This window comes from Vanellus vanellus, assembly GCF_965231255.1.
Source record: "Vanellus vanellus genome assembly, chromosome: 2".
NCBI lineage: Eukaryota > Metazoa > Chordata > Aves > Charadriiformes > Charadriidae > Vanellus > Vanellus vanellus.
In genome coordinates this window covers 39,563,058-39,586,399 of record NC_138906.1, presented here as the reverse complement: position 1 = coordinate 39,586,399, position 23,342 = coordinate 39,563,058, and the positions used below count along the sequence as shown (strand labels likewise).

The following is a 23,342-nucleotide window of genomic DNA, read 5'->3' as shown; positions in this document are numbered from 1 at the left end:
TTTCACTCGCTGAATCCAAAAGCTTGTGATGTAATAATTATTGCATTTCTGCAAGGTGATTATTTTTCACAAAAGAACAAACAAATTTAAAAGAATTTAAACATTGTTAAAATGCTATAGTTTTATAGAGGCACCAGAAAACTAATCCTTCTGGGCAAAGGAAGGTTATACTGTTTGCTTTGCTTGAGGTGGGATACTTAAGGCTTGCAGCAACGCGTGGTTTTTATAGGGAACAGGTGACAAGTCCTTTTGCAGACAAGGGCACTTCACAGCCACTGGTGGCAAAAAGATGAGTTGTGAAGCCTAGTTGCTGGCTGGCTCTGCCATTTCCAGAACTTGTTTCTTAAGACGTAAAAACATTCAGTGACAACGACACCATAAAGAACAATTCTTAATGTATACACCAAGGCATATGCATGACTGAAAGGATGTCACGTTCAGTGACCAAGCGCTGGTGGCTCCATTTCTAAACCAGCTAATGGGGAAAACGACGGCGTACTAATGTGCGCAGGAGGATTTCTTGCCTTGTTCTGTAAAGTAATCCTACCCCCGCCTCCTGCAGGGAGTGCAGGCTGGGGGTGGGAGGGACAGCTGAGCACTTCAAGAGAAAGACAGAAAATGAAGGGCTACCTGAACACCTCACTCCCTGAGCGATGAGACCCCACATGAAGTTGGCGCAGTATTCACACCAGTGCGGACCTCGAAACGTGTGGACCTGTAATACAAATGGGGGGGGAAAGAAATGGGGTCATTGGGAGGCAGATGGTCTGACAGATGGAACAACTGAAATGGATAAACAACAGAAGACTCAGTACCAGTAAATCTTTAGCACACAGTGCCCGCATCTTTCCAAAGTCTAGATGAAATAAACCACGGGGACATAAATTTGCTTTGATCCTGAAGTTTATCTTTCAATAGGCTTAACATAACAGAGACCTGGGCTGTATACGGCACTGAAAACAAATCGGTTTTGCTAGCTGACATTTTAGCTATAGCGGAGGGGAGGAAACCAGGTTCACTAGTCAAAGGAGAAAAAAGTAAAACTAATAATCCAAGGAACTGTAGTTGGTGCTTTTATTTGACCAATTCAAACAAAAGAGGAATGATTCAAACACTTTTCAACAGATCGATTGAAAGTACGGGAAATGCAGCGACAGAAAGTCCCTTCAAATGCACCACGTTTTGGTTCCCCATAAAAGCATGTGACCACAGATCTAGTGCAAAACCTACGTTCTTATAGCACCAGGCAGGTTTGAGCACACTACAACTATGGTGTTACATGTGCATTTATATGTCCTTCAACACAGAACAAAACTCCAGGCAATTGCTGTAAATTTGTATCAGGGGTGATAATGAATGATTTGTGCAGCCACTGCAGGCAGTGGTTGGGTAATGGTCTGATTTTCCACACTGGAATCCGTTAGTGATAAAAGCAAATGACACCCTTCCCCACTTTAGTAAGTAAACTGAATTCACATAGGGAAAAGATGTTAGTAGGCTCTTTTTCAGCAGAGCAAACTTCATTTTGCTACAGTCCACACACGAGTAAATAAAGACGGATACAATGACCTGCGTGCTGACAGAGCCCATGGCTCCCACGCCAGGTTTTACACACTACCGCTTGCTTCCTCCACCGCTTTTCCAAAGGCTATGGCAGAAGACCTTTTTATTTAAGATATATGTTCTGGTAAAGTAAGCATTTCATTTTCTTTGAAAGGAAGAGTAAATAGTGAGGTCTACACCCGTGTGAATGGACATGGTATGAGCTAGTTCTGGCCAGAGACTTAATTAAGGTTAACAAAACATAAATCACGCACACTCGGGCTGCTATTGCTTCCTTTTCCTTCTCTCTGCTCTTGTTTACCCGTCGGGTGGATGGCTGAAAAGCCACTTCCACCCCCTGGGATGGGGAAAGCTGCTCTTTACTTTTCATAGAAGAAAAAAAAGGTCATTGTCCTTTCCAAATAAACTTGGTGAAGTTTTAAGCCAAGCATTTGGCTTGCTAATGTTTTTGCCTCATTTGTCTGCAGGATCACACCTAAACAAGTCTGTAGCCTTGAGTCCGTTCCCCAGGAAGATGAAGTATTGTGGTTTTAATACAGACCTCTCTTTCTGATTTAGTGATAAAAATGTGAGCCTGACCACAAATGACTCCTGACCAACTACTTGCAGTCAATAATTGCATGAATAAACTTAAAGCAATAGAAATTCTTCCTCCCTTTTGATAGTCAAAGGTCTGAACTGGAATGTCTGACTGGTAATACTTATTTTTTGAAATGGCATTTGACCTCTCAGAAGAATTTGTATCTCTGGGAAACAAGACTTTGCAACAAAGGTTGAGATAAATAGATATATATACACACATCTTGCTCATTTCATACCTTATTCTACTTTGGAGGGTGGGTAGCATGAATTTCAGGCACAGCATTTAGTGGGGGTAAGTGGCCGCACCTAACATCAGCTGATGACCTGAGTTTCAGGCATATGCTCTGTGTGACCTTCAGTGCATATAAAACTACGGATATGACCAATTACGCCTGCATCTTTAACATTTTTAGACTGATAGCCACATAATTAGTGGGTCTGCACCTGCATTTAATTGTGGGTGAAAACCACCTGCTGTGGGAAGACAGCTAACTCTATCTTCTGCTTTGCAGTGCTTTACAAGAGCTGACCTCGTGAGAAGTGGCTGTAAAAGCTCGGTCAGGATTTTTAAAACCGCACCATTTCACATTTAAAGTCCATCACAGTTGCTAGGATATTTGGGGCCTACTTGCTCGCTTTACATAAAGCTTATTTCAGCTGGTCTCGCTGTGGCATATTTAGAAAATGGTAGCTGATTATTCCTTGATCTCTCCTGTCATTAATAGGAAACAGTCATCAGCGCTGATGGAGGGCTCCATCTGAGAAGTGCTGACCGCGCACCCTTCCCTTGTTCCCTTCAGCTTGGTGGCCCTCAAAGGTTTAGCGCTCTTTATTCATTCACTGCAGTTTTTCACGGATCTGCATTTTAGCACAAATGGCAAGTTCCCAACTGAAATGCCCTGAGAAAAGTGAGTCTTTGTGGTTTCTGGTCAAGCTGAAACAGGAAAATACTCCCTATCTCTAACTGAAAAAGGGAGAGCTTCAAAAGTTTCTGGATGAAGGTGGAAAAAATCTCTTAAGATGCAATTTTGAACTAAGTCTCTTATGGCTTGAGACGGGCTTTTAGGTTTTGCCCCATCCTTTGTAACCGCATCACTACAAAGGGCCGGGGCTTAGATTTTTGGAAACACGATCAAGATCTATTTATTATTGGTCCCTACCCTATCCTGCAGTCTCAGGAGATCTCTGTGTGTACACACAGCATAGGCTCGGGCTGCTTGGCCTACAGTCGACACATAATTCCAACTTTTAAGAAGAATTTACAGGGAAGCATTTCTTCATATAAGCCAAAAACATGATGTTTCAGACTATACGCTGTACTTTTCTTGTTCAGTCTTTCATCTTCTTTCCACAATATGTAACTCCTAACTTCTTCACTCGACTTCCTCTCCAGCTCTTTCAATGAAAAGTTGTTTCTTACATTCATCCTCTCTCTTCTCTGCTGTACAATCTCACCTGATACTACACCGCCTGTCTCTTCTTATTGCCTTCCTGTGCTCTCACCTTCGTCCTTCAGCCCTCTGGTGCCCTTGCTTCCAACCGGCAGAATCCCCGGAATGAGTGTTATCTCATGCAGTTTTAGTCTGTGCCTGAGCCGTGTTCACAGGGGGAGAAACTAAGACCAAAGTTAAGGAGTGCCAATACAGCGGCAAAACAAAAGAATCCCTTAAGCAAAATTGGAGAAACAAACTAAAAATTGGGTTGAATTAAAATGCATGATTTTTACCGGCATTACACGGTACTGTTTCTGAGCCAATTTTGTTGTTTATCTGACTGGGTTTGAAGACTTTTCTATTTGCATCCAAAGAAAATAAAGAGATTTTTCAGACTTTCACCTGAATACATGTGTATTTGTACTCTCCTGTGGACTCCTGCTGAACCTGAGCTCTTTGCAGGGAAGGAAAGCTGACTCTGCTGTTATTTTTCTTTAAATACATACACATAATCTTCATGATGTCTGTAAAAAATGCCTCCCCCAAACCCTTCGTCTCCCAGAAGCGGTGTTTGTCTGCAGTGATTAACACAGGGGGAAATTTATCCCAGAGCCTCCCTACTCCCAGCAGATCTTCTGACTTGCCAGTCATCAGCTGTCTCTACTCCACTAGCCCGCCTGCAAACAGGATTTGCCCATGCTACAGTGGCAAACAGGCACAATATTGTGGTAAATGCCCATTATTCAACTGCATTCGCTCACTTAAAGCAGCACAGAGGCCCTCTCATGAATTCCCAGCCTAGAACAAAATGCGTGGCGCATCCCCAAACTCCATGCTGCTGCCCGCAGGCGCCACAGGTGACCTCACCACCAGCTGGGACCCCAGTGAAGTTGGCAGGTAAAGCACATCCCAAAAAGCCTGCTGGATCCTAACTGTAACGAGATGCAAGAGGACTTTGCGATCCAGTTAGGCTGACGCCCACACAGTCACAGAAATACCTCTGTGTTTTTCTAAACAGGGCTTCAGAGATTTATTCTCTTTCCTGAATTACGGTATGTCTACACTGGCTTATGCAAAGTTGTCCCGCCAGACAGACGCCAGCTCCAAACTTAAATCCATGTGACTGTGTTGTGTGCTCAGGATGAACCCAGCTTAACAAATCAGTCTGGATCCTAAATCTTTTTTTTTTGTTGTTGTTCATTTGCCTTGAGTGCCTTGAAATTTGGAAGACAGGCTGAAGGAGAAAGAAAGCAGAGATGCTCAGAATGGCATAACCCGGCACCCTCACTCTCCAAGCTCCAGCGCTTCTTTTTAATTTTTGTGTTAGCTTGGAACGGATGGAGGGAGATCCATCCTTGCTCTGAATGTGTGCCTTGAGTCTATTGCTTCCTTTTGTTCCTTCTCTCTTCTAGCAGATAAGATCTTTGGTGTAAGATCTACAGAAACCTCATCAGCTTCGCTAAAAATGTGCCCTTCGTTTTTAAGATTCTTCGTGGCTAAAGGACAAGAGCCTAAAGAGTGTCTGTTCATGAAGAATCGCCTTTGACAGGATTATGATGGACACCGTGACACATAACCTTTGTCCCTATGAACTGAGATGAATGATACAATACACGTCGGTATTCACCTAAAAATGGGGAAGACAACTCTTTGAATGTCTGCAAAATAGCGTTCTCCTTCAGATAAATCCCGTATCATCATAGCCTGAGTGCTGTCAAAAGCCATTAAGAATTTTGCCCCAAGACCCACAAAGCCATTCTTTCTCTTTTACATAATTTCTTAACCCTTTTATGTAATGAATATACAATACATTAAAGATACTAGACTTTATTTAACCGTCTTTTAAACCTAAATATTCTACTCTAAGCATTCTATCCACATTTTTGTTCAACTAGACATGTTTTAATATACTCCTTTGGAAAACTAACTGTATTTGCGTAGTGAACACATTTGTTCATCAAGTAAATGTAATACTTTTGACTCGCCTTTTTGGACAATTTATTTTCTTTAATGTTTCTTCTCTAAGTTTTTTATTGCCTTTACTAGAATAAAAAAAAAAAATCTGCTGTCAAGCTCTTGAGTACATATATATTTTAATCATGTGATTTTTCAGTTAAACTATGAGTCTTTTAAAAGAGAAAGGAACAGAGACTGTACAACAGCTAGATTGTGCAAACGCAAAGTTAACTGGGCACATGTCCAATTATAAATCAAAGCCAAAACAACGGGAATTTTGAAGAGGAAAGAATGCATAGGTCAAAGTGGAAAAAAGTCTTAGTCATGAGAAAATATTTTCTACTTAAACTAAAATAGTTTTGATATTAAAATGATAATGAGGGCAAAACCCAGAAAGAATGAAAGCTGGTTTCATCCAGCAAGAAAACACAGAGTACTTCCCCTATTTCCTTCAGTGAGATAAATATTGACTTTTCTGTAGACTGGGTCAAGGAGGGGGAATGAAAAGAGAGGGATGCTTTTATTTGCTTTGCTCACTAATATTAAGTTATTGATTTACCAGCTACAGCAGAAGGACTGCAGAGGAGAGCAGTGTCTGCATGGCAGAATACGTAGAAAAATAAGAAGTGAAGCTTTTTTGCTAAACCAGGAAATCACTGAAATCATTTTAATCAGTGCTTCTCCTTTCTTGACAGGCCCGAGATGAATATCAGAAAATTCTCTTTCTGCTAATGAGTTCAACTATTCTGACAGTGACCCAGATCAGGAGTGCTCAAGGACCACTAAGTAAACTGAGGTTTCAAAGCTGAGATGCATTCCTTTCTTGTCTTGTTACTGCCTCTTATTCTCTCTGTATCCATCCCGATAAGCATCAAGCTGCAATTTGACAGCATTAGATACGGTAACTGGCTGGCATACTCTGAAACCAGCACAGTCCTTTTGGCAACACATTTTAGTACAAGCTGCCTGGAAGGTCCGTTTCCCAAGCTGAGTCACTTCCCTGCTGCGGCATGCCAGACACAGCACTTGGGGGAAAAAAAACCTGAACAATCTGATTTCGTATGTATAAGACAGCAGAAAGATGATCCATTTAAACATCCCTGTGTTTGTCCAGCTATCTGGTTTAGTTTGTCAAGCAAACACAAGCTCAGATCCTATAGCTCAGTGGGACTCTGAGGGCATTTCCTTAGCATATGGTGGTGGAACAAAAGCTGGGAGACAATACCACCACCGCACTCTGCTTTATTGTTAGGGAGCACCCGACCTCCCTCAACTTCTGAAAACAGAAATGGTCCAAAACGTTTGCTGCTAAAATCCTACTGGTGTCTGATAATAGCTAGACTTTGAAAAGGGGGCTTTTTGTCATTTAAAAATGGATACACTTTAAGATAAAGACAATCAATATGAAGTACTCTTTTTCTGAACAAAAAAAGAAAACTGAATCTGGGCAAAAAAAGAGCTAAAATGCCAATCAAGTACTGTAGTGAGTAGCAAAACCGTTATTTGGATTAAGTGCCTGTGTAAAAAAGCATATGAAGAATGCAGTCAAGGGAACTTAATGTAGAAAGTAAAATGTTTTTTTCAAGACTTTTCTCAGAGTTAGTATAGATGGGTGCGTGAAAACCCCATCGCAGCAAAGAATAAAACGTGAGGCATCAAACCAGAACTTTTTAGCTGAAAATAACAGGAAGTTGTGCTTACCTTGAAATTGTGTGCTTTTTCATAGTTGAAATGGTTGTCGTTTTGAGTTAAGGCTGCTCTTCTGACCAAGGAGGTGATCTGTGAATAGGCAAAGAGTTTCAGAGGTTGCCACAAAAGTGCCCCCTTGACTCCCACCTTCACCCCCAGGGCCACGGCCAGGAGCTCTTGGCGCTTCCTTCCTCGCTTCGACTTGTGAACAACGGCACAGTTTTTCTCATTTTCCAGCCACAGATCCTCCGAGAACATCGCGCTGGGATCCCAAATCTTTTCCCTGTCTTCCTCGGCGCCCGGGAGCCTGACTGTAGTCAGTACGGTACAGTTTGTCCAACTGCTTCTGATGTTAGACAGCAGATTTGAAGCAGCTGCAGCCCATTCTGCCGAGACCTCTGGCATGTGACTTGAATGGGCCGTCTTGTGGGACGGAAGGAGCTTCTGCATCTGAATAAGTAACGGCCTGTGCCGTGCGATTTCTTAAGGCAGATGTGTGCCTCGAACAATAGCCCGAATTCATACACTGAGAGACCTTCCCCCCCACCCTCCCCGAGCGGTGGTCTCCAGCTAGGTGCTGCCGAAATACCGGCCGGGGTTGGGGAGGGGGGACGCGGCGTTACAGCTTCACACCCAAACGCATTTCCAGGCACAGATCGCTTCAACTCCGCCGCATGTTAAAAATGAACAAACAAACAAAAAGCCCCGGGAAAGCCCACACAACCGAATCCGATGCTGCATCCAATTACACTCAGACTCGGAGACTTATCAGCCAGCAGCCTGCATGCCAGCAGATTAAGACCTTAAAACCACGATGATTGTTTAATCTTACAGGGCTAAAAATCTCTCTTTTTTTTTTTTTTTTTTTTTTTTTTCATATCCTGCACAAAGGGAAAAATTCAGCAGCAGTCCAAGCATTAATAGTACTTTTATGCCATGTTTTAAACCGGAGCATTTTGTCAGCGTGCACTCGGTAGCGCAGAGCTAGCTCACTGTCGGGGGAAGTTGAAAGCCCAGCTGGGAGGATGCGGGCGAGGAAACCCCCTGAGCCCCGTGCAGTGCTCCAGTGAAGGCAAGGGAGCTTCATGCCGATGTAGGAAGCCCGCACGCACAGCCCTGTTTGCAGAACAGGGTCTGCAAGGCAGCAAGAGCGGTCGTCCTTTGCTCTGGTTATGCGCGTCTATAGATTTGAAGGGGGGAAGTGATTTCTAGTTGAAGCCCAGGGACAGGAGGGATCTGGAGCCTGACCAGTCTGCGCTACAGCGTGCGGTATGACTTTGGGCACCTGATTCACTTCTTCACAGGCAGGCAGTTCCCCGTCTCAGGACACAGATGTGGGACACCGAGCATCCCCTGGGAAGCAGGTTCAGTGCCCCCTCTCCACTGGCTTCCCTCCCTCCAGCTCCCCTCTCCTGCTCCCTAAGTGAGTATGTCCGTCCTTCACCTGTAAGAGGAGGACATGAGTTACCTGATCAGCAGAGCACTGTCGAGATTTAATTTTCTAAGGTGTGTCTAACACTTGAGATGCTGCGACAGAAAAAAACAGGGGGATACCATCGCTACTGGGAAAACTGCCTCTTTGAACTAGAGACACTAAAGATCACATCAGCCTTTTACAGTCTGCCCCACTTCAACTTACCCAGAAAACATACGAAATTCAAGTATTTCATTCACTCATATTAACTTGTGAAGTTAACTTGCCTTTTTTTTTTTTCTTCCCAGTCTGCTTTTACCTCAGGCTGAAAAATCAGAAGGTTTGTCTAATTCACTTACTAAAGCCTCCACCATATAGACTGCCTGCTCTTAGTAAAAGCAATGCTCTCCTGATTTGAAAGCCCGTGGGGACAGATGGTCGTCCGTCAGTAGCATCAGGCCGTGCAATTTCAGATAGTGCCCTACTTAAGGTTTTCAAGAAAATGTGCAACCCGCAAAATGAGCTTCTCAGTTATAAAACGATGCACCTATTTCTATCTATAGCATACCTAATCCCTTTCTTTTCCAGGTAACTCACAGCACCTCTTTTTACGTGCTCCCATACTCCAAAGCTTCTGCTCCTCGGTAGGGAGGATTCCCACACAATCCCATTTCTCCCTGAGCAGTTGCTGCCTGCCCAGCCTTCCCCCAGGGCTCGGCACCGTTATCTGACCACTGGTGACAACTGGCTGTGATGCGTGTATGAACATTGCTCTGCCTGGAGGAAATCCCTGCTGCTCTTCCATATGTCCTCCCACTAGTAAGTCCCAATTTCTGCTCGCTCAGGACCTTTATCTGTTTTCCAACAGATAAAGACAGACTATACCTCCCCAGCTTTCTCTCAATGTATTTCAAGAGATGAGGAGCACTGATTTTAGGGACATCCCTGACCCCACCAGCGGCAATAGCGTCAGTTTGGGCCATCAGGAAGGAAACTTAGGAGCAGCTTGAAGTTCCTACCACATTCCAGTTTCTTTCCTCAGTACCATTTAAAATGTATTTACATTTATCTGTATCAAAAATCCCAAACTAGCTCTAAGTTGCTAGACACCTCTGGAGCCACAGCATCTAAATCCCCATATACACACATAAGCTACTTTCTCTCTTGACTTCCAGCATCACAGATCTAAAGTCAGAGAGAGGTCGGTTTCCTAATAATGTTCTAATATTTGTATTTATGTCACTAGACTGATAAAAATCCCATTATATAACCAATATTTTTTACATAACCTGGCAGATTTGATACTCAAGCTACAGGCTTATGATGACACATCTTGGAATTTCTATTTATTAAACTATTTTTGGAATATCAGAGTGTCATCCTAGAATCAGACATACAGTACTATATCTAATGGAAACTCTGAGTGTTCGCACAGGAGCATTAAACTTAAGAGATGCGGAGGAGGACAACTCAGCCAAACCAGCTCATATGACTAAGGCAGATCAGTATTTACTGTTTATCATATATGAAATTTTATTTATCCCCTAGGTTGCTTTTTCTGCCTTGCTTGGGCCCTGTTTAGACAGTTGTTTAATGGGATCCCTCGCAAACACAGGATGTGTACAGAAAGCCAACAGTGAGTCCATCCTCTTAAGAAGCTTAATCATGCAAAGCCCTACCAGGTTTGATGTCTAAAATGGTGCTGTAAAACTGAGATGAGCTGGACCACATATATAACCCCTTCCCCCTCTAAATATAATGCAAACAGCAATCACACATTCTCAGCAGCAACCAGTTCCAACGCACTGATACCGCAGGCCAACCCCGGTGCTCTCTTTTATCCATTTTCTTTTTCTTAAGACAAAATTTACTGCACATGCTGTCAACTCATTTAAAGAGCATCTCTTGATCAAGTTAGCAAGCTAGCCTGCAGCTAAGGCAAAGAACGCCAGCGGCTAGAAGTCTTGTTGCTGGTTGTCACCGAACGTCTACGCTAGTGAAGGCTTGAAAGGCAAATACGGGTTGTCTGCCTTTTCAGACCAAAGGATTTCTGCGTAACACATGATTTTAGTTTACTAGTCTCTCTGCAAAACACATGTACTCTATAGCAAATTGGGCATTTAGAGCAAAATAAATGTCACTGAACCAGAATAATAAAATTAAAAAGGGGGGCGGGGGGGGAGAGATTGACTCAGCTGTTGCACCATTTCCAGCATGCCCTCGCAGAGCGAGCTGAGCCACACCATTGTCTCTCCCCTCAGACACTGGCGTCTTGTTCGCTGACAAAGGCCTCGCGGGTAGGAAAGAACAAACTGCAGTACGAAAAGCTTTCGTTTTTCTACATGTGGCATCATTTCTGCTGTTGTCGCGCGGGCAGCGCCAAGGAACGTGCTGGAAGCGAGCGGTGGGGGAACTTCGCGTGGCGCTCAGCTCCTCAGCGCCAGCGTGCCGGGAAGAGACGCTGCGGCAGCGATGGCTCTTCTCTCCTGGCCGCTGCTGGGACCGCGCAGGCTGGCAGGGACTGGGTACTGAGCAGCAGGTCCTTGGCTCACTGCTCTACCTGCTGAAGGGCACAACGAGGAGCGGCATGGGCACGTCTCCTTGGACAACACCACAAGTGAAAGGGAGATTGCTCCGTGACGAGGAGGGGTGACAAATCCATGACTGATCTCTAACTAAATACACTTAACACCACAAGAGAGATACAGTCATAGGTCAAAGAGAGGCCTGCTTCCTCGCAGGCACGGCATAGTCGGTAATCTGCCAGACAGATTATGTTTGCTCAACTGCAAACACACCGTGGAGATGACACACGGTGCAGGAATCTCACAGCTATTGGGTTTTCTCCCTGGTTTTCTCCCACGGAGCCCTTCCCACGACACGCTCAGGAGACAACGCCGGCGCGGCATGCAGTGGTCTGAAGCACAACTCAGGGCATGGAGGGGAACCGGTGGCGGAGGCAAGTCAGCCAAAGGCCTTCACCATACCACAACGCTGCCCGCCCGTGCCTCCCGCTACCGGGGCACCGGGAGCAGCCATTTAAAAGGCTTCCATGCCACTGAGGCAGCAGGAGGAAACGAGCTCCAAGCAGAAAATGCGCTGAACGTGAGGCAGAGCACCACGCCCGCAGAGCGGCACTTGCCAACCCCATCTTGCCAAACCCTCTTTCCCAAGAAACCCTCCCTCCAGCGGGAAGGCTCTCAGCAACATTTAGGAGAAGAGAGACATCAGAGGCTGAGGGGGGCCGGGAGGCTCCACAGCACAAAGCTGGGGGTCGGGAAAGGAGTCAGGCTGCACAGAAGCCGGGCTGTTGCCGCTCTCACAGAATCACAGAATCACAGAATTATCAGAGTTGGAAGGGACCTCTAGAGATCATCTAGTCCAACTCTCCTGCTAAAGCAGGATTGCCCAGAGCACATTACTCAGGACTGCATCCAGGCGGGTCTTGAAAATCTCCAGAGAAGGGGACTCCACAACCTCCCTGGGCAGCCTGTTCCAGTGCTCTGTCACCCTCACCGTAAAGAACTGTTTCCGTGTATTTGAACAGAACTTCCTGTGTTCTAACTTGTGCCCATTGCCCCTCGTCCTGTCACTGGGAACCAATGAAAAGAGCCTGGCTCCATCCTCCTTCAACCCACCCTTTAGATACTTGTATGCCATAATAAGGTCTCCCCTCAGCCTTCTCTTCTCCAGGCTAAAGAGTCCCAGCTCTCTCAGCCTTTCCTCATAAGGGTTGTTTGCTTCTGAGGGGAATGCAATATACATGCTCCCGGGGCATCAAAAATAACTAGAGTTAATTAGCTGTCACCCTCCTCCGTTCAACAGAGCTCCAGCTGCAATGGCCGAGAGCATCCCCGGAGCGCAGGTCCAGCTGGACTCCTGGAGGGTGCCATACTGCCCACTGGAAACCCAGCACAAAGCTTCCTTCCAGGTGAGCTGGAGCTCAGTAAATTAAACACTGCTGTTAAAAACCACACACCTCAGGTTTTTTTTAAAGGATTAAGAATATACTATAGTTTTGCTTTTTAGTCATCATAATTTCAACTTCCTCTTTTTACTTTTTTTTTTTTTAACAACAATCATGAGTCTGAGGAGCTGTCAACAATAGGCTGGAAGCATTTATGGCAGCAGATTATCTACACTGGGGTCCTGTTCTGGACAGCCTGGGTGCGCTTCCGTCACCACCAATCCCACCCATCTTTTGAGGATCACCCACTGCAGAGGACAAGGAACTGCTCATTTAGGAGGACTCCTGCAATAAATGCTCTCAAGTTAAAATTATTAAAATTTTTATTTTTACATCTCTCCTAAACTAACACAATTGTTTATCAGCATTGCAATGACCAGTTGTCATTTATATGTGCTTCTTTCTGACAGGGTATTCGATCCCCTCCCCCCAGACAAAAGATATGATTTATCTACAGCAAATGGAAGTATAATCCCCCTTAAACTTCATATCCCCTTTCTAAATCCTTCTCAAACAGATTTTTCTGTACACATCGTGATTATTTTTCTCAAAACAATGTAGTGAACCAAACAATACAACAGCGAAAGTTGAAATGCTGTAGATTCAGAAAGGGACTAGCAAGGCTATTATTAAAAATAATCGTTGCTGTAAGCCTCTTATAGAGTATTAATATAATAAACTATTGTCTATTTTGGAACAACAACTGGAGGTTACATTAAGTGGTATGCAATTACACATTCATCTCCAATTAAAAAAGTAATGGGCAGACTAAAACCTTCTATGTTGTCAGGCAATTGTATCACTTAAAGCGTTAAGCTGTGTATTTCATATCCCCTGTTGTATTTAACGTGCCTGAAATAGTATTTTGACTTCTTTTTCTTTCTGTAAACTATAATAAATACACATTGTATTACAAATACAGTGTTGGTATTGAGGAAGATGTAAGTCCAGAAGTGAGGAAAGCATCTAGGTACAGGATGAACTAATTCAGCGGTTCCCCCAAATAACCCTGTAGAGATTAACACAGGAACAGCAGATCTAGCTTATCTATTGCCTTGACTTCCTTTCCTCCCACTCTCCTTTATCCTTCCCAATCCATCTCCATATTTGTCAAGGTTATTAATGATATTTTCCTGGTCAAGTTAATGAGCCTCTCCTCTGTGCTTAATATTCATGACCCAACCGGTAGCAGAGGGATGGAGGAGTGGGGGGCGTGAGGACTAAGCGGGGGCAGATGGGAGCAGAGCCGGACACTGCTGCCATTGCTGCCACCACGGAGGAAGAGGAGCATCAGGTCCCCCACGGCGGGGCTGGCAGGAGCCACTTCACCTGCAAATAGGGCTTTCTCAGGGAAACGGCACTGAATCAATTTCTGAATTACTTCTTGTTCACTGTGTGGATACAACACACCTGACTGACTGCAATGTACACGAACGAGTACTGTTATCACACCTATAAATTAAAGCATATCTATGATAACATCTGGTCTGTAGCCAAACCAAAATTAAAACATAATATTTATCCCAATCTTTGTAAAAAAATCTGCAGTGATCCCGTTACTCTGTCAATTATGTTGCTTTTTATTGACAACAAAACTAACAGAGTATTTTTCTAACAAATAGACGTTTAAGGATGGAATGGAAGGATGCACGGATGGCAGGCAGTTGTCTCATCTAAAACAGTAATCTGGGCTCTATAACCAAAGGAGAAAAACAGAAACCTCCAGACAGTGATTCAACCTCTTCTATGACAGACCAAGTGTAAAATGGGTCAGCCTGAATTTCCTTCTTGCAGCTCATTTATGGATCATATAAGGAAATTAGATGACTCAGGTAGAAACAGATAGCTTACTTTAAGATATTCAAAATTAAGTAAGATTAATCTCTCTCTGAACTCTTTTCTATTTCTGTTTTTCTATTATCTATTCAATTTTAGAATAAATTGAATAAGGAATCATTTATTTTATCAGCCTCAACCATATCTATAAGTAATTACAGAATCATAGCTGTACTTTGTTTTGGTTATCAATACTTCCCATACTATAGACCTGGCTAAGAGTCATGCTCTGGAAACATGGAATACTCAGTTTACCATATCATTTGTTACACAGCTGCGTGGACCTTTATAGGTTTATCGGGGCTCATTGGATGAACTTTTTCAAGAAGTGTAACTATAGAGGAGTCAGTCTGTAATTAATATAAATTTCTGATGCTGACTATATAGGTAGCCGGTATTTTGACATTTCACCCACAGAGGAAGTAGCTTAGCAGCATAATGAACTTAATATGATATACAATGGCCTCTCTGAGGGAAGAGGGAAGTGACTCATGCTCTCTGCAAGATATGAGACTATTAGTCAAGAGACAGATTTTAAAAAAATGTCCTAAACATCATAGGTTTTAACCAGATCCCCAGTGGATGCTGGCTCAGCACCACGTAAGCTGTACGTGTATTTGACCCGTTGATCTTTTTACGTTTTCGCTATGAAGCTCTTGCTTTCTGAAGAAACAGCGCTTTGTTTAGGGAAGCCAGCCAGCCATTGATTAAAACCGTCACTGCCCTGCAAGGAGACTGCGGAGCTTGAACTAGAGCCAAACCTGCTGTGCTACCACAATGAAGTGGAGAAGTTAACGTGCTTACTTCCCGGTCTGGGGAGAGAGAGAGGAAGGCACGGATGTCCCCTCTGAGAAAGGTGACGCCTGTGAGCAGGGCACAGTGCGCTTGAAGGGATGGGAACAGGGCTGGAGGCACTGCCAGCGCAGCAGTCCTGCCCTCAGGGCCCTTTTGACTCGCTCGTGTGGGGTTGTCATTAACCATAAGTGCTTGTGCATTGAAGGAGCTGGTTGGGTGCCACGCTCAAATCACGGGGTTAAATCGAGGACCGTGTTTTGTGAGACTGCGTTAAGTCTGTTTAATGTCAGGACATCAAACGAATGAGCTTGATAATAAATCCCAGTGCTGTACAGCTACTGTGTTGTATAGCTGGTGGGCATAAGGCCTGGATGTTTGACCGCGTGCCTCATCACACACTCAAACACATACATCGCACTGTACAGAAACACCTACATCCTCACTTTTGGTATAATTCTCATTTCTGTGTCTCAAACACTACTATGCCCTACAGGCAGGTGTTATCTCAAAGCAATACAGTAATGGGCTATCTGCTCTCAGTAAAACTTAACATACCAAAATAAATAAACCACAAAAAATAAAATACAGAAAGTTCTTCTGTTTCTCACTTTGAGTTCTGATACTATGTGATGGTGGGAGTAAACATCTCTTGGAGTGAGACCAACTCAGCCTTGCAGCATACCCTCCAGGCTGACCCTTACGGACCAGAGTCAGAGCTTCTGTTCATATAGAGAAGCAAAAATGCAGCTTCCCCCCCCCGGGGATTATGACAAAATGTGGAGGAAAACAGGCTTCGGGAAAGTTTCCCAGAAACCACGGAGTCAGACAGCAATGGCATTTATGTTCGGAGCCACTAACCGCTCGGCAGAGCCAGCTGATCTCTGGAGGGGCTGTAAAGCGAAGCTGAGAGAGCTGCCAGAATGTAAAGTATGCTGAGGCACTCTCGGGAACCAACAGCAGCGCCCTAAGTTTTGTCCCAGCTCAAGACAGCTTAAAACAAGAGACTTCACCGTGGGTTAAAGAAAAGAGCAAAAGAGAACAGATAACTTGTGGACCGGTGATCCGTGAACCAGTGATTATCTTGTCTGAAAAACTGGCAATCTATAAAATTGTTCCTGGACAGTAACAGTTCAGGAGTGGATTCTCAATGGTGTGATGCTCTGTTCACTTAGCACTCATAGGGAGATGGGGGTGATACGCAATTTGCCGGGAGGCAAGTGCCAATATCACAATCAAGCAGCAAACAGGATTTTTCCCGAGTTTTGGCAGTTTTTGGGTGGTGTGAAGGAACTCTGAAGCTTCAGTCTCAAACTTACAAACAGCATGACCGAGTTACACTACTGCTCAGCGGTCACGACGCTTTCATGTAAACTACACAACACAAAGACCTCAAAATGTAGTCATGTGTTTTCCACCATCAGTAATATTTCTGACCCCTTTTACTCCAGAATCTTGTGACTTCTTCCTATAAAAACACATAAACTAGGTAGACAATCTAAGGTGAAAGGAATTATCCATGCCACTTAGGGCACAAAGGAGGCAATTAGCAAGTAAGAACACGTGTTTTCAGGTTGAAAGAATACTTTTTAACAAGCCTGAGCCATTGCACTTTACCAAAAAAAAAAAAAAAGGAAATGCTAGTTTTATAAAAATGCTCTGCTTTATGACTGTGAACTTCTATTTCAGTATCCTTTATGAATCACACAGAAAAAAAAAAAGGCAAAACAAAACCGAAAAGAGGGCAATAGGGAACCATTTTCCACATGCATAAGTGGAACTGTGGCTTGGAGGGGATCACTGGTTTTGTGCTGGGCCAGCCATGGCTGTCTTATGGCTTGTCTGAGCTCAGCTGTATACCCACGAATGCCACCGTGTCCCAGGAAGCGTTCCCCTGAGGTGGGAGCATACGGTGCTTACAGTTTACCCGTTTGTGAAATACGTACTTCTGTCCCATCAAGCTTCAAGGAATGTGACCCTGTTCATGAGAGACAGGGTCAGATCCTGGACTGTCATCCCAAAAGAAGTGGTAAGGCTGTATGACCCCTGGTATATCTCTGACTAATGGCTCCAGAATGCGTGTTTGCTTAGAAACAGAGCAGGAATCCATGCAGACAAAAGTGATGTGAGGTTAAAGAAAAGCCAGGAGGCTCCGCACTCAGCTGTGATCACTCACCTATTTCATTATATGCATGAACTTTACCCCATATATTACGTTCCCCCTTGGTCCATAAGAAAGGTTCCTCTAGCTTAAACCTGTATCAGCTTCTGTTCTCCTTATGGACACAGCACAGAAAGAGAATAGTTGGGACAGGAGTAGCACCACTTGTTGAAATGCAGAAAGCTGCTGGCAGGAATGGGCAATTTCATCCTGTGGAGTGTGTACCTTCCTCCAGCTCCTTCCAGATCACTCTGCAGAAAAAGCAGCTCAATGCACAACCAACTTCTCCTGAATGTGGCTTCTGAGCAGTGCTCGGCTTCCCTTTTCCCACAGAGAAGCAAGGGAACTACTGTGTGCTGCAGACAGCACGTGAAGAGCACGGTTCACTGCGCTTTTATGAGGGCGTGTTATAGGATACGCAAACCACTTGAGATCACACACTTTGAACTTGTATAAAATACCAGAATGTATGCAAGCTGTTTTATTTTCCCTTTGAAAGAATTGTTTTGCATCGTGTTTGCTTTGCCCACCGCTTGAAGCTGGTTTTGTTACTCCTTTACTCCGTGGGTAAGTAGAGGTGCAGCTCCCCTTGAAATCACATATGCATTCCCAAGGCCATTAGAGAAAAAACTCAGACAAAGACTGACCCCACTTCTCCGCTAGTGAATGAACACATAAAGGCTGTATAATCCTAGTTTTATTTTTCCGTACGGTGTGACATCAGGTGTCATTTGACCCTGATATCCTTATAACTCCCTGCGACCTGCAGCCCGCTGCCCTCTGGTATGAAGCAGCGGCTTTTGTTCCTGGTGGCACACCATGCACAGCTGCCTCCCCCATTGTTCGGAGGGGGACAGATGGCTGCTCTCAGCACAAAAAGGAGATTAAAAAAAGAACTGAGGGAATAACATCACTACCCAGCCTGGGATTTAATTCATGGGACCTGTGGGGCTACCCACCAGCATGAACTCGAACTGCAGATGATTCTGCCAATGGAAAGGAAAAAGTTTGTATTTTGCAGAACCAAAGACATTGCTTTTGAAATATGTAGTTGCCATCACTCTAATATTTATATCCTATTACAGCGGTTTAGCTAATCTGCATAGATACTGTCCTATCAGTAACACCACTTTTAAGGCACTCAAAAAGTAAGACTGATGCTGTACCCTACCTCTGCCCATGCCCATAGTTCAGCTGCAGTAACTTGGTTTACAGCTTATTTATTTTGTTTCGCTTTTTACGAGGCAATCGTAAGAAACAGTTGGGGAAGCATGAAACAGAACAAATGAATTTCACCATTAGGACCGATCCTGCTAAGACATTTTGTAGGTAAAGGATTTCATACATATCTCATAGCCCCACTTAAGTCAATGGAACTAAGCAGCACAAAACTTTAGTTCTAGAAGTAGTTAGCTTCGTAGTCACTTTTCTGCCTTGAATTCAGCTTCAGATGTGTGAAACCATGCTGAATTCTCCCCCTTCTGATTACCGTACACCAAAGGATGGCAGCTGTTGCAGTACTCCAGGACAGACTCTCTGGGGAACTATGAATACCTTCAATGGAGTGTATATATAGTGATCTTGCCCACTAGAGTACCTTCTGCAGTTTAACTAGCTAGCATTTATCTGATTTTATTTATTATCTTAAGTACATTACCTGATTACTGTTTGGGACAGGGGAATTTGGCCTTTGTATATGTGTGATACTTGGTGTCATCACATTTTTCTGCAGAGCAGAGATTTTTGTTTTGTGACAGATGAGGCTCCCAGCAAAACCATGTAAAAATCATGAAATGAAAGTTCTGAAATTGAAATAATAGTGAGATCTTTCCAAAGTGTTAACTGCCAAGAAAAAAGTTAGCAGTATACATAAGGCACAGCATACATAAGAAGTGTCATCGACATACATTATGTCATCAGCAATCAGAGCAGGATTTCTGAATTCTGCTTGTTGTAACACTGTTGACCACGGACTAAGCTAAAATAATTAACCTTTCTATGCCTCCATTTTTCCAGCTGTAAAACTAACACAATACAAGCCTGCCTATGATTCTGGGTCTTCTGCAAGATGTAATTAGTACTCACGGGCCTCTGTTAGGATGTACTGGGCATAGCACAACAGAAGTACAATTTTATAAGAGCTAGTAAGTTCGGTGAAATTTGTAAAATTCAGGAAACATTTCTAAAAAACCAAACAACTCAAACAGGCACATGCTGATGTTCATTTTGGTCCACAGTGCTTAGTGGGTATTACATTTAAGTGATGTTACTGCCTTTAGGAATGTCTCATTGAAGGCACTTGTGAAAGTGGCCACAGAGCTGCTACCACCCTCTTTATGTTACCATCACTGGACATTGCCAAAAGGACCAGAAATTATCTTTCTAAACTGTTTTATTTCACTCTCCCCGTGAAACAACTGACAGGCACTAGACACGCAGGAATGCCACAATATGAAGATGAAAACATTCCACAAAGAATAAAAAGCTCCTTCAAGGTGGATTTTTTTCCCCTGGAAGGTAAAAAGGAAGGTACTGAGCACCTTTGGTCTCCTCAGAGACAACTGGGAGTACAACACATAGGCATTACCCCAGCATCTTCTGTCACTGCAGCAATTTCTTCTTTCCCCTCTGCTGGGAACAGCAGAGCGCCGCTCCTCCATGCAGCCCGAGCTGGGGCTGGGACCCACCACCCAACAGCGCCCCACCACAGCTCCAGCTCCTGCTCCAGCAGCTGAATCAGGCTCAGACCCTCATCCTCAGACCTGAGGATGGTTTAACTCCTAAACACAGGTCAGCGTTGGTGGGAGACGTCACTGTCTAATCATGGTTTTGCCCGAAGAACCAAGCTGAACCTTCTTCTTCTTGCATCTAACCACACAGAGAAAGGTTCATATTATCTCCCCGGGCACAGCTGTACAAACCAGCTCTATCTGGGAGACTTCTGGAGCAAACCTGTGGCTTTCAGCAGCTTTGCACAGCTGCGGCCAGCGGATGGGAGCACATAAACCCATGATGACGATGAGACAAGAGACGTAACAGCTCCCATCAAACGCGCTCTGAGTTTTATCGTCTCAGCAATGCTGACGGCAGCACCAGCAACAGCGCTGGAAGTGCCCAAACAGACGATGTGCTGCACATCTTCCACTGCCACTAAATCAATCAGAGGCATTCAGCACACCACAGAGTTAGGCCAAAGGTTATGATAAATCAGAGGGAGGACTCATTTGCTTCATAAAGTACCATCATTTTTTACTTTCCTCTAAAGAGTAGAACAGCATATTAGTCAGTATGTTTGAACTTGGGGGGGGATTTTTCAGGGAAACATTTTTTGTTGCAGAATATGTGACTCATCAGACCGGGAACTTTGCACAGGGAAGTTCTGACCAAGACCCAGATTCCATTTTTTTTAAACTGTGGAAACATTAAAGTTTGAAATGTTTCAAAAAGCAATTTTCTGTTTCCAGTTTGAAACACTCTGTTAAAACAGTTAATAAAACATTAAATATAGTTGGAGCAGTTTCAGTCAATCTAACTCAAATATTTTTCTGCCTTTTATCTGCTTCCTCAGTGCTCGGTCATGAAAAGCTGAGCGTTTTACTTTTATCGCAGTTCAGAACAAAGTTAAAACAAAAGTGCAGAAATTTGTCATTACTGTTGTAACCTTCCACTACGGGTCTTTGATAGAATGTTAGTTTCAAAGGCGATCCTCTACCGACAACTGCGGAGCAACGTTGTATTCCCCTGTACGAGCTCAACACAGAGACACAGGGGCTTTGCATTTGATTTCTTTCTGTTGTTCAGTTGTTCCCCAGGGCTCTTTTAATCTGCAGTGACAGCCTCAGTCCCACCGAGATCGCCTTTTCTGTTCCTAAAACAAAAGGCACATCTCTAAATACTTTATAATTTCAAGCAGAAAAGACTCTTATTCTCCTGGCTGAAGAAAGCAATAACAAAAGACTCATGTCTTAGCAGGCTGATGTGAAATACAGCCATCTTCTGCTTTCATTTTTGTTCTCTCGGGACTTCAACTGAAAGACAGACTTAATCTCGCCGGCGCGGGAAGAAGGAGCCACGCCATGGCCATGCCCTTGCGAAGGCCAACTCGCCAGAAGGGGTCCTGAAGGAATGCCTTAGAAAGACTCTCAGCTGTTTGTAAAGTATCGCACTTCAGCCCCGGACAGACGTACTTAATATAGAAAGCATTAATGAAGGATTTACTCAGCCAGGAGCAGACAATGCAGCATTTTAAACCCCATGTTTACACAAACTAGTCAAAGACTTGCCAGTGCACAAGACAAAAGCTAATATCAGACTTCACTGCATTGAAGAAAACCATGCCTTTTTGGGTGGTACATTTTACACCACACTAATTGCTTCCATTTATATTAAGTTAATTTCCAAATTAGACAAAACTAATTGCAACATTAAAAATAAACAACTCATCGGCTCTACATTTTGAAAAACGGGCTGAGCGCTGTATTGCCCATTCAGACAGAATAAGTTAATTTATCACTTAAATGCATTTGCACTTCATTTTAAAACCATCCACCTTGCTTTTAGAAGTTTAACAAGTTGGTTTACTGTTGCCATAATACAGGGAGATTTCATTAAATGACCTGCCATCTTCTATCAGCATCATCATGATTACGTGCTGCCCTTGTTTTATTTTAATTTAGAGCAATTTTTTGCAAGTTGCCAACACGGGTTCTTAGTAATTTAACAGAAGTACAAGACTAGCAAGCAAGCCAGTTGCTTCCATTTCCCCCGTGCTCCACATTTAATTCACACCCCAGTTTCACAGCCTCCAGTGCTGCATGGTACTTGCAGGGTGCCAGGCCTGGAGACTTTCCTGATGCGTAGGATGAGGTCTTCCCAGTCGGGGGCTTTTTGCTTTCTTACTGATCTTCTTCATTAACTTCAGCAGTGGCAAAATGTTGCGAAGAGAAAGGTTATCTCCACAGGCAACAGTTCACAAATTGCCTCAAAGCTTTATAGGTCAAACTTCAACATCCTAAATTTGTTTGCAAACTAATAGGCAAAACGTGCCTTACAAGACGCGTGGCACTTGCTCCACAACGCACGAGCCACTGAAGAGGATGGTGCTCTAACACTGGGTTCTAGTTTGGTTTTTAGGAACGAGCAGCCGGTAGCAGCAATGGGACAGATCGCGGTGGCGATGAATGTTTCTAAAGGAAACCACTGCAATCCCCAGGTAGATGCAGGTTAAAAAAAAAAAAAAAGAAAAAAGCCCTTACTACCCTTACTAGATATTACTGTGTATAAATGCAAAGAGCAGCAGAGGGTATAGCAGTACCCGCAGCTGCCGGCTCTAGTAACACACACCACACAAACACAGCTATAATCCCCAACAGACTTTCAGGTTGTTGCATGACATCACCCAGATTCAGGCCCAAGCTATCTAGAGCTTGGCTGTGCCGCTGACTTCCACATCTCTGCCTCTATCCATGCGATGCAAATCAGCCGGGCGTTGGCGACATAAAGCCCCACAGCTCTTTACCGCCGCAGCTGCATGGACTCAGCAGGGCAGAGACGAAGGGGAACACCTGTCCCAGGGAGCCCCTGGGACAAAGAACGAGCACCTGGAAATGAAGAGGTGGTGGCTCTCAGCTAACGACAAAGCTACTAAAAAGCAATTATAGCGGTTCCCCCAGCTGTTCACACTGACAAACTGGAACAGTCTGATCAATGATGGTCTCAGGAGTGTGAAAAACATACATGTTTACTGATAAGGGGAAGAGTTAGGAACCGTCCAGGTACCAGCTCTCTACACCCAGTCAGCAAGGGCCAGGCACCAGGTTTTGGCACTCGGTGTGCAAAGAGAAGGGAACCGGGGTCAGGCATCACTTCTTAAAAACCGTAGCAGATGCCTAGCGCCAAATGAGATCAGAAGGGCCTTGGAGTCAATCAGGGATAAGGAGATCAGCTCCT

At 44.1% G+C, this 23,342-nt stretch overlaps 1 protein-coding gene across 1 annotated transcript in view; it reads right to left on the bottom strand.

The window, feature by feature from the left end:
* The window catches only part of CHN2 (chimerin 2), a 170,439-nt gene that overhangs the window by 18,033 nt on the left and 129,064 nt on the right, over positions 1 to 23,342 (bottom strand). Inside the window, exons 7-8 of the mRNA XM_082499078.1 lie at positions 7,236 to 7,313; positions 631 to 715 (exon numbers count right to left, since the gene is read on the bottom strand). Coding sequence (XP_082355204.1) covers positions 631 to 715; positions 7,236 to 7,313 — 163 coding nt within the window. The remainder of the gene's footprint in view (positions 1 to 630; positions 716 to 7,235; positions 7,314 to 23,342) is intronic.